This window comes from Centruroides sculpturatus, unplaced genomic scaffold (assembly GCF_000671375.1).
Source record: "Centruroides sculpturatus isolate CEXI.00-Female unplaced genomic scaffold, Cexi_2.0 scaffold1252, whole genome shotgun sequence".
Taxonomy (NCBI): Eukaryota; Metazoa; Arthropoda; class Arachnida; order Scorpiones; family Buthidae; genus Centruroides; species Centruroides sculpturatus.
Window position 1 is genome coordinate 1,883 of NW_019385391.1, and position 12,587 is coordinate 14,469.

A 12,587-nucleotide genomic window follows, 5' to 3' on the forward strand; every position below is an offset into this window, starting at 1 on the left:
TATTAAAAATAAGCTTAAGAAATTTATTACTAGTAACTAGAAATATAATTACATTATTATTAGACAGAAATTGTATACTAAACATTTAAATAAGTGTAAACTAAAGTTTCTAAAAACAGTTACAAATGCATCAAAAATAAACTGATCTTGTTAAAAATAATTTAAGTTTTTACTCATAGTAAAATTGTTTAAAAACTTCATAGACTTTAGTAATATAATAGAAAACATTTTAATCACCATTCAGTCATATGAATATGCTTCATTTGATTTGCCAAATTAATATCTACTCTTAATGGTTTTTCTTTATCACGTGGCAATTCTTTTTCTTCTTTTCTGTCTGCGGTCGGAATAATTACATTCGGCCGTGTCGGTATAATTCCCACGTTTATGGCCGCGTTTACCGGGAAGTTTAATCCATCTTGATCGTTTGAAGCACTGAGAACTGCAGCAGTACCACTGGCCGAGAGGATGCAAACATCTTCACTAAAATATAAAATGAATATTTAGAAATTTCAATATTTATCACTTTCTCAATTTTAATACAGTTGTCCCTCTATAGTCCGACGTTTTTTAATCCGACATGCTCAGTAGTCCGACGCACCTCCCGTCAAGGTACCCGTCCCCATTACGTGTCTGCTTGCACAGAAGCATGTCGCGATGTGAATCTCCCCATCCAATTTTTACACGATGACACACATTTCATCAAAAATAAGCCAGTTCTGTTTGAACAGTTGGAGTAGAGAATATTGTAAGTTACTGCTAGCAAAACAATGTGAAATATGTAATTATTTTCGGTAATCCGGACACTTTTGGTAATCTGACACACCTTTGGTCCCATACCTGTCGGATTATCAAGGGACAACTGTATATTAGCCAAAAGGCATATAAAACATTGCTCTAATAACCTAATTGAGCCAATCTGTCGAGATTTTAATAACAGATGGGCCAGATGTCTAACAGAATCACACATATGTTCTCTTCTAAGACCACTAAAGAGTTCACCTAAGAACTCTTTAGTGGACTTACACACACGAAATCTTGCATTGTTCTGCTGAAAAATAAAGTTCTTATCATTTTCTCTCTAAAAACTCTCAATTGAGGACTACCTGATAGTTTAAATGTTATTTTTCCTTGAATTATCATCAAGTTTGTCATTCCATTTTATTCAAAGGTATCCCATGATCCGACTCCACAAACATACTTTGAAAAGAACATTTCACTGATTTTCTTATCAGCCCACTCAAAGTAATCTATATTATCCAGGCAAAACATTAGCTTTCAAATTTGTCTGTCACAAAGTTTTTCTGACTAGCTACCAAAATGCTGATAGAGATACCATACAAATTATGTATTTCTATGGTTGAACATATTGGATATTTTTTAAAATATTTAAAGGAAAAAATTTTAGCAAGGTTAATTATGTTGTGCTAAATTAAGCTTCCACAAACTCTTGAATAATTGAAATTTCAGAGAAAAGCAGCTAGAAAGACATCAAGACCTCAAACTACTGTGTATGTGTATATACGTTTCACTAACGCAAATTAAATTAATAAAAGCACACTATTAAAAAAAACTAGTTGTTTTATCATATGTAAACTGATGTTAACTGTTCTTTTTGTCACAGAGAAAAATCAGAAAGATGCTCTTCTGACAAAATGAAGAAAATGGAAATAAGTTAAGCATTATAAGCATCAATAACATATCCAACAACAATCAATGAAATTTCATAATTTTTGTGTCAATGGTATGGAAAATGATCAAAAAAGGACACATGTACAGTGACATAAAAGATGACCAATTGCTAGTCTGTTCAGGAGCAAGTGCAGATTGCCATACACTATAAGGTGCAGAAATCGGCAGTTGTCATGTAAAGATGATGGCATATGATGAAGGGACATTGTAACACAATCCATCTGGAAACAATTAAATATTGTCATTCAAAGCTAATGACCACAAATTTGATTGCAAATGCATAAAGAAATGGCAGTCCATCCATATCACAATCTGAGGAAATATGTCATTGGTGGATGATGTAAGCTTCAGTGCCTACACTGAATTTTAAGATATGCATATACCATTATTCATATAGACCCATATAATAATAATATCTGATATATCGATTTAATAAGATACATGTCAAATAATTATCAACAACTTTACTTTAGAAATATAGAAATTATAGCAATTTCTTAATGTCTAATTACTTTCTCTCCACTCTGTGTATCTTTAATCAGTTATTATATGGATTTTCTAATATAGAAACATGCATATACAGTAGACCCCCCTATAACGCTTAGATACGTTCCACGCTAACCGAAAATTACATTGTAGGAACGATTAAATACATGAGCCAATCGCAGCCCAATAGGTGGGAACTTTACGGACTAAGGCTGTTTGAAAGGTTTTCTTCTATAAAATTAACCGATTCTAGACTAATTCCACTCAACATTTCCAAAATACGTATAATTTTTTGGGAATAATCTGTATAAACTATGCTATAAACAAAAAATTATAGGATTTACTTACCGAGTGTGTACCGTTCGACTACGCCGTTGCTTAAAGCTGGTTTTCATCGCGGAACAGCACACGAAACGACGGCCGCAATTTCTGATAACGAATTTTTGGCAGAAAAATAACTTGACCTTTGGAGACATCATTAATATAAATAATTTTTATGGCCGTTGAATAAGAAGTGTTTCTTTCACAAGAAATGTATAAAATTAGTGCTGTATTAGACTTACGGTACCTAATTTACATACTGTACAGACGATAATAAACTCAACTTACTAGCCTAAAATCTCCGTAGCGTGTTGCCAGGCGGCAGAAAGCATATATATAATTATAATAAAGTTACAATAAATTAAGTTAATATATAATTATATATACAGTACCTAATTTATATATAATTAATATATAATTATATGTACAGTACCTAATTTATATATAATTTATATATAATACTAAACAGACGATAGCAAACTCAATTTAGCCGCTCCGTAGCGTGGCGCAGGGTCGGAGGTAAGTAGTTCGGCTGCTCATCCACTATTGGTCCAGACTCTATCAATCTTCTACAATTTTTCAATTCAATTCAAATTACAATTCAAAGTTTCTACAATTTTTTCGCTACGTTATAGGAATTGTCGTTATAGGAACGTACGTTATAGGGGGGTCGACTGTATAATACAATAATTTTAGCACTCAGATTGAAAAAGGAAAAGCTAATTTTTGCAATAGCTTAACATTAACTCGATGATAAGACAGCACAACAACAGTGAACTTTTTCCAAAGATGGGTCAAAATTGAATTCAAAATTTAATAACTCCAAATCATGAATCAAACATTCAATTTGAAAAATTTTTTAAATTAACAAACATTGCTTATAAATTTTATTTTACGTAACTTTTTAACCTATATCAGAAAAATATCAATAAATTCTGTGTAAATGTAAAGAAAATAATAATGTGATTATTAGAGCTGCCGCAAACTAATGCTTTGCGAGAGCAAAATGATAGAAACTTGCGCTAGCACAACTGATGACATCAAAGGCTCCGCCCTTTTCTTCTTGCCCGCGTGGTTTTTCCTTTGCTAGTGCAGCAATACAAGAGTACGCTCGTTGTTCACAGAATTCAACAGCTAGAGCAGTTACACTAGCAGGAGAGAGTGGGGAAGACGGATGACTACATGAACATGTCACATGTCGAAAAAGAAATAATGTAATTATGTACATTGATAAAATTCTATGATTAATACATTCAGTATTGAAAAGAAAATAGTATAAACGCTGTATGTAAATAGTAATATATAAATAGCTTTTGGCTAGTTAAGCCTACTTAGGCTTAACTAGTAAAAATGTTTTTTCCATGCTGTTTCAAAGTTCGGAATGAAAACTGACTGATTACAAGTGTAGGTTATAATAAAATCTTGTTCTATAGCCAATCCACATCTGTGAAATCCAGGTCATGTGGATAACATTACGTGAGCAAATGATGTGTAGTTTGTGGCTGCTTCTTGCCCACGTAGCTTATCTAGCAAAAATGGCTCATAGCCTTATGGGAAAAAGGCGGGGCTTGGGAGCGCAACCGAGCGTACACTAGCTCCCGCATCCTGTAGTTTGCAGCGGCTCTTATAACAACCAAATATTCCATTTAATGGTAAATTTGCTGACGTTTATTTAATATAACTTTTTCTATATCAGGTCCACAATTGGTGGCCTTTATGACTTTACAACAGCTTTAGGATCTAAGTTTCACATTACATACAAAAAATATTTGATTGATTTTAAAACTTTGCATAATTTATAGAATATACCACTCATCAAACCATCACCAGTTGATGACAAGAAAAAAGTAAAATTTACAAACGTTTTTGTCTATGTGAAATAGACATCCTCAGGTACCATCGATATCACAAATGACTAGTAAAAATCAAACGTTTTTTAAAAGTTTGAATTGATTACATAATTCATTTTTAATCCACAACTTATACATTTGAGTGAATTTAGAATCATCAATATCTCCAGACACCATTTTCTTCATGATGTAAATCAACTCATTCCTTTATGAATTTCATTAGTGTTTCATCTGAATCATCATCAGAACAGAGCATACTCATTAAGTTGAATTAGTACTTTATGGCCCACTCATTAGTAATTTGTTTAACTCATTCAACTTTAGAAACATAACAAACCATGGGACAGTCCATCTAGCCATGCACTCTGATAAAGAAAATCTGACATTTTCTGACAAAATTTACAACAGAAAACTAGTTTATGGTCATACCTGTGTGAGAGTTGCCAAACCGTGCATAATGGCAAGGTATCCAAGCAGTGCCAAAACGTGTGTGGAAGTGTTGATGACAGAAACAACTCTCTCCAGTTAAAAAACAATTTTTCTGATTTATTGTATAAATTATGCTTACAAAGACAGTATCTTCTGTTGGAGAATGGGTTGATGTAAATGTCTGGATGAAGGTGGGGTGGCTGGGCAGTTGGACGGTGGGTTTATTGGACAGTTGGTCGGCTCTGGGGCATTGTCATGAGATAGTCCATGACAATGGATATGCGTTGTTTCCAAGTTAAAGAAACAGCAAATATTTTCACTATGGAGGATGCAACACAGTATGAAAATCCAGTGGAAAAGCTCTCTGCTCCCTTAAATTAATCATTTTTATAAACTTTTTTGGGTCCCAGAATGATCATTCCAATTCGTCCACTACTCATCTGTTTTCTAATTGATCTTAACTTGTTACCTAGTGTAACAAAATTGGAACCCAGATCATTGTTGTCTGTCAATTCAATCCCATTCAAAGATGGCTGATCTTAGAACTTTACATGCATATACATTAAAGCAGGGGTGTCCAACCTGCAGCCCAATAAACATGTAAAGAAAACTGACAAATTTATTTATGTTTTTCTTTATTTATTTCAATGGCATAAACCTCAAAAAAGAAGTTTCACAAAGCCGTAAAACTTTATACAGATACTATTAAAATGGTTACTTTTTAAAAAATTTTTGGCTACAAACACTAAAAACATCTGGCAATGCTGATTCCTTCTTTTTTCCTTTCCACTCAAAAATAATATAATATACTCTGTAAACTCCTGAAGATTGGTTAGAAGCCCGAAATATATATATTGAGTATCATCTCTTGTTTTTATTTGTGAAACAACAAATTATATTATTTTTAAAATATATTTAATAGTTGTTTCTTTTTAAGACAAGTAAGTAAATACATATTATTTTCATTAGTTTTAAATAACTAATTATTGAACATTTACCCTTCAGCATGGCTTCTACAACTCAACAAAAAACAGTTTCTAAGAAAAGGAAATACAGTAGAGCGTCGTTTATCCAAAAGTTGGTTATCCAAAAAAATTCCAGTCAGCAAATTTAAATTTTTGCTAGTGCTGTGGCACTGCAATCTTTGGCTATATCTTGGGCTACTCCAATATATTTTTTTGTTGGTGTGTGTGTTTTAGCTGGCAGCACTGTCACTTTTGTGTGGTGTTTTTCTGAGGATTGTGTGTCATGCTGAATCAAATGTTTTTGATACTAGATTAACTTCTAAAGTATAATTTTTTTTTGTTTTTATATTTTTCAATATATTTATTTTGTTTGTAAAAAATAAAGAAATAATTTTTAACAATACAATAGCCACGATTATTATTTTAAAAAGTTTACATTTGGCTTAACATCGACGAAAATTCAACACAAAGCGACACACAACGGAGAAAAATTTCATCATGGGATAGGTTAATATATATTTTTTCGTACATAATCGATTATCTGAAAAATAAGTTATCCGAATAACCCCAGTCCCCAATTGATTCGGATAAATGACGCTCTACTGTATATCAATGAAAGAAGGTTATTTAATGAGAAATGGACACAGGATTTTTTTTTCTTGAGGTGAAAGGTGATCTCTGCTTAATTTGTCATGTTTCAATACCTGTCTTCAAAGAGTATAATTTGAGAAGGCATCATGCACAAAAATGCTTCCAAATTTGATGCATATCAAGAAATGTGTCACAAAGACCAAGTAATGTTACTGAAAAAAGTCTTATATCTCAACAAAAGGTTTTTAGCAACATTACAACTCAGACGGAATCCTTTGTGAAGGCTAGTTACGTAGTCGCAAATTTAATCATCAAAAAATCAAAACCATTTTCTGATGGCGAGTTTATTAAGGAATGCATCGAAAGTGTTGCAGAAATAATTTGCCCAGACAAGAAAAGTGATATTTCTAAAATCAGCGTCTCATCAAACTATTGCCAGGAGAAATGACACTCTCAGGAAATATATCAAAAGCAATTTGAAAAGTAAAGCATGTGGGTTTACATTTTATTCTTTGGCCATGGATGAAAGTACTGATGCTACTGATATGGCTCAATTCACCATTTTTATTAGAGGTATTACTGATGAATATAGTGTAACTGAAGAAATGCTCTCATTAGTGCCATTAAAAGACACAACAAACTCAAGAGATTTATATGAAGCAGTAAAAAAAACATTAACGCGCAATTTTATTTATCCCTATCCAATATATCTGGTGTAATTACAAATGGGCCTCCAGATATGATAGGTAAAAAAGAAGGACTTGTAAAATTAATAGAAGATGATGCAATTACTGTCGAAAATTCTTGTTTGATGAAGTACCATTGCATACTACACCAAGAAAATTTTTGCAGAAAAGCTTTGAAAATGGATCATGTTATGCAAATCGTCGTCAAGACTGAATTTTTTAAGAACCTGGGGATTATATCATTGCCAATTCCAAGAATTTCTCAAAAATGTTGATGCTGAGTATGGCAATATCATATACTTTGCAGAAGTAAGGTGGCTGAGTCGAGGACAAATACTAATTAAAAAGATTTTATGACCTACTAATGAAATCAAATCTTTTATGATATTGAAAGCAAAATCTGTGCCATAATTTGACGATGCCAACTGGCTTGCAGATTTAGCATTTTTGGTAGATTTGACTGGTCATTTAAATGACTTAAACACACATCTTCAAGGGAAAAACCAACTTATCAGTGCAATATTTCAAATCATAAACACGTTTCGGATAAACTGAAATTATGGCAGATCCAATTAAATGCGAACAACTTTTTGCATTTCAACACATTGTTTAAACGTATTCCTAGAAATGGAAAAAGTTTGCAGCCTTACTTTTCAATTTTATACAAAAATTCAAAAATATTTTTCCAAAAATCCTGAAATATAATCTGAATTTTTGTATTTTTGCGACTCCATTTACAGTTGATATATTAATGCTGCCAGCAAATTTTCAAATGGAGTGCATAGAGTTGCAATCTGACATCCAACTTAAAGAAAAATTTGGTCACGTCTCTTTGTTTGATTTTTATAAATCATACCTACCCAGAGATATATATCCCACACTGCACAGTCATGCATTATTCATGTCATCATTGTTTGGAAGCACTTACATATGTGAATAACTATTTTCAAAAATGAAGCATACTAAGTGTAAAATTAGAACCAAAAATATCGGATGAACACCTTGAGGGCTGCCTGAGAATTGCAACCACTTCAATCGAACCAGATATTGACATATTAGTTTCTCAACAACTGTGCCAAATATCACATTTGTTTTATGATTTGAGCTTATACATAAAATGTATAAAATAATGCCAAACAAATTCCATGTTCTATATTTCTAATAAAAAAAATTCTAATAAATTTTAAATATTTAAATATGAAAACTATATATTTTACATTTTTTTGCTCTTAAGCTACTTTGGCCCAAAATTCCATAACTTCTTCCAATGTGGCCCAGAGAAACAAAAACGTTGGACACCCCTGCTGTAAAGGATACATTTTGAAACAAATGAAGCTTCAATCTCATTAAATTGACTTGGGTGGTCCAGTCATAAATTAATTAATTAAGGAGGTGGTAAACACCTGGCAGTAAACAGTTGGGTGACCACCCACATCAGAGATCAGCAGACGTAAAAGTAAGCTTCACCCACATCTGAGTCAAGTGAACCTAGTTGTAATCTTCTCCCAAAGAAGAGTCGTGATTGATTGAACGTTCCTGGACAAAAAATGGGCTTAAAAATGTTGGAGAGAGGGGGAGAAGGACAGTGGTGAAAAGGGCTCAGAACTAGTAGCACTAAAGTTTCGGGTACTTGGAAAATCCACTGAAGATAAAAAGAGAAAGAGTGCACTCCTCATGAAATTATGCTCGTGTATGAGTAAGTGCTGAGACTGGACGAACAGTGGAGATAGAGCCAATCCACTGACCAAGATCTCACAAAGACTTGATTATTTCCCTAAGGTCATCCAGGAACACAAAGCATCACCCTTTGTATGTTCATGTGCAAAGCACGATGCATCTGTACAATTTGTAAATAAAGTGTATATACTGAACTGTTTTGAGTGTGGCGGTGTATTTCCAACGGATCTACATCTAGAACATTTCAAGCCATGTTTAACCTGATAAACCAACTAAAGGAGATGATTATTATTTTTAATTGTCTACTTGGACTTAATTTATTAATAGGACATAAGCTGGTGTTTAAAGATTGACACAGCAATGAGAGTTAGTTCAGGAAAGAACAAAATTTCTTTATTATATCACCTGTAGTAATAGTTTCTGAAATACTGGTGTTTAAAGATTGACACAGCAATGAGAGTTAGTTCAGGAAAGAACAAAATTTCTTTATTATATCACCTGTAGTAATAGTTTCTGTACACATGTTACAAGTGTTTCGGGCTATCATGCCCCTCATCAGCAGTACTACTACCAAAAACTAAAAAGTAATAATAATAAAACAAGATAAGTTATTGTGTAAGTTAAAATTTTTTACATAGCCATAAAAATAATTTTAAAAAACTTACTGTAAATACATATTCCAAACCCGAGTATAAATGTATTTTTCTCTTTGTATAATTAATTAATGATTTAAACATTAGTTAAATTAGTAAAACATTAATTAATTATACAAATTAATGCAGTTAGTCAATGCAAAAAAGTGCGCGGTTAGTCAATGCAAAAAAAGCAGTTTTCCATCTGTTGTGCCCAACTGGTAACCTGTGACTATGGACTCAGACCGCCAACACCGACTGATGAATCTCCATACCTGCCGTTGCCCCGGGACCTTCCTTCAAGCAACATTAGAAACACCAATGACAATTCGAACCTCCAATTGTATACAGAACATTTTTGTTATTTTATGTTTAAAATAAACAGGTTTCTGTGACATTCTTGTCATCCGTGTCTCCTCCGCTACACCCACACGCGAACGACCCTAGATCATCCTGACGCAGGATTAATGATTCCCCCTAGAAGTCAGCGAACTTACACATCTACCTGTAATACCAAATTACTTAACATCTAATTATTAATAGCAGCAAAAAATAGCCCAATTAATTACAGCAATCATTTGGTTTATTACACTTAATTTGTTTTGATTTGTGCTTAATTACCAAATTTTCTCTATATAACTTCATTTCCACTCAAAAAAAGATATAGAATCAGATATTTTGTATATAAAATAACCATAACTTATTAATTATATTAAATATGAATGACATGAATAATAAAATTTATTGAATTTCATATTTAAGCCACATTTTAATTTTGAGACAGTTATTTGTACTTACTTAATGTCAGTAGACTCAACATATCCTAAAACAACATTGCAAGCCAATGCTCTGGTGTGAGATCGAATTTCTTTTCTTAACTCAGTCCACCAAACATCCCTAGTTTCTGGTTCATCTACAAAATACTTTCAAATTTGAAATATATAATGTGTATGCACTTACTAAAATTCTGCAACTCTTTCAATTTCTTATTAATAAATAGCATATAAAATAAAAAATAAAAAAAGACTAAACTTAAATTGCATCCCTTCATTTACTGTAATCTTATAATATAATTGAGATGGGTTGATGATGATGATAATATATGCAGAGCCCAAACGGTTATGAGTCAAAAGTTGAAATTTGACACACAGTTAGGGTACATCTTGACAATGCACACTAAGAGGGGATTTTTCAAAATTCCCCCGTGGAGAAGAGAGAGAGGGTTAAGGATTACCCTGAAGTCGGATTCTACTGTACTATTTTAAATGCAGTTTTTTTTGCATTTTTTGCAGGAAATTGAACAAATTTTTAGACCCATCTAAAAATTCTCTAATTAGTCTCAGAAGAAGTGAATCTAATTCTTGCACCCAGTGAAAATGGATAAGATTGGCTATAATCTAATAATTTTAATCTTTGCTATCATTACTTTTTGCCTGAGCAAATGCTCATCTGCTAGTAATTTAATAAATAATACAGATTTATGAATTGTCACAAATATAAACAAAAGACTAGACAAAATACTTTTGCCACTTGCAAAATAAATTAAGTGTTTATTATTTATCTAAATACTGTAAGGTCTCATTTTATGCAGTGGATACGTTCTACAGAAAAGCGCATATAAAAAATTCGCATAAAAAAAAACTTTACTTTCCTTGAAAAAGTAGGGATACGTTCTGTAATTTTCTAAAATCGCATAAAACCAAAACAACGAGTTAGAATTAACTTAAAACCGCATAAAAAAATTTTGCAGAAATTAAAAGAAATAGGCTGCTTAATAAATTACTTCAAATGTCTGAAACAAATTCATATAAAAGCTTAAAATAAACTTGTATTCAATCTTAATTCAGTTTATTTTATTGAAAAGTAATACAAGGGAAATTCCCAAATTGCAAAAGCTCACTCTAAAAACAAATCACTGACATCTGGATGTGAAGAGTTAATTAAAACACCTTTAGTTCCTCGCCCGAGTTAACACGGGTAGGTTACATAGCGTTACATAAAACACGGTCCTTAAGGCCATTTTTGAATTTTTGTTTTGAATTTTTGGAATGTTTTTTAAGTCTCCAAATTTTTTAAAAATATTTAAAAATATACGGCCAGCTAGTGTTCACCCTACTTTAAACCCTTGTCTCCCGCGACGTCTATCAGAATGCCCCGGGAAATCCAACTCCAGCTGTGTTGAAGGTCATCCAGATGTGTAAACAATGACTCATCGGTGTTAAATTTCACAGAAGGGCGAGACAAAGGAAGTTAAACTTTGAAGCTTTTTCTTCAAAATTAATGCATTTCTTTCGTTTTTTTTCAGTTTTAAGTATTTTTTATGTTTAATTACATTTATATAAAAAATTGTTAGGAACTAAAGCGATTAAGGTAGATCTAGCTGTCCTTTACATCCGTAAACGTTATATGTCAGTGGAACAAATGGAGTGAGCTTTGAGCGTTCCACGATTTTTGGAGACTGTCTATACGCGGGCTTCCTAAACAAGCATATATGTATGTTTGTCCAAGAAATTTTTGGATAAAATACAAACCACACAACTTCAAAATCGCATAAAAATAATCCGCATAAAAAGAAGCCTTACAGTACAAAAAAAATTCATTATAATGTTTATTTCAGAACTTCATGTTAAAAAGATTTTGTCAAAATTTTTAAGAATTTTTTAAAATATTCTATTGCCATTTGTTAAAATTATAAAACAACACATTTGAGGTATTCTAAATTTTCAGTGAAACAATAAATTTAAAGAAGTTATTCAAGAATTTAAGTAAAGGATCTGAAGTTAATACATTAAATCTAAAAAACACATAAATCAAACTTCACAAATTAAAGTAAAAATCAAACTGAATAGCAAGTTTGATTTTTACTTTACATTCACACAAGCACAAATTTAAGACCCACTATTTCTGTAACAGAAAAATTCTGTTACAGAAATAGTGAATTTTAAACTCTAAAATGGAAGAGAAATACAAAAATTTCACAATAATTATATCTTAATATTTACCTTCCATTTTATTCTTTACTTTGTTTAATATTTTCAGATTATCTTGTATCTATGATATATATATAACACACAACATATATATATATATGTTATGTGAATGGAAAAAATCATAATTAATTAGAAGTATTATATGACAGTTACGATTAATTATTATTTACATAATAAAGTTCATATTTCATTGATTAAACTCCAGAAATTATTTTTAAAACTTTTCTCTCCTCTGGGATTTATTTTAAAGTCCTGAGTTTTTTGAGGG

The 12,587-nt window shown here is 31.8% G+C and overlaps 1 protein-coding gene across 6 annotated transcripts in view; it reads right to left on the minus strand.

Moving 5' to 3' along the window:
- Positions 1–208: 208 nt before the first annotated feature.
- The window catches only part of LOC111638452 (C2 domain-containing protein 5-like), a 112,125-nt gene continuing 99,746 nt past the window's right edge, over positions 209–12,587 (minus strand). For all 6 annotated transcript variants that reach the window (XM_023384172.1, XM_023384169.1, XM_023384173.1 and 3 more), the window contains 2 exons: positions 10,128–10,242; positions 209–483 (listed from right to left, as the gene is read on the minus strand). In XM_023384172.1, coding sequence (XP_023239940.1) covers positions 234–483; positions 10,128–10,242 — 365 coding nt within the window. In that variant the 3' untranslated portion in view covers positions 209–233. The remainder of the gene's footprint in view (positions 484–10,127; positions 10,243–12,587) is intronic.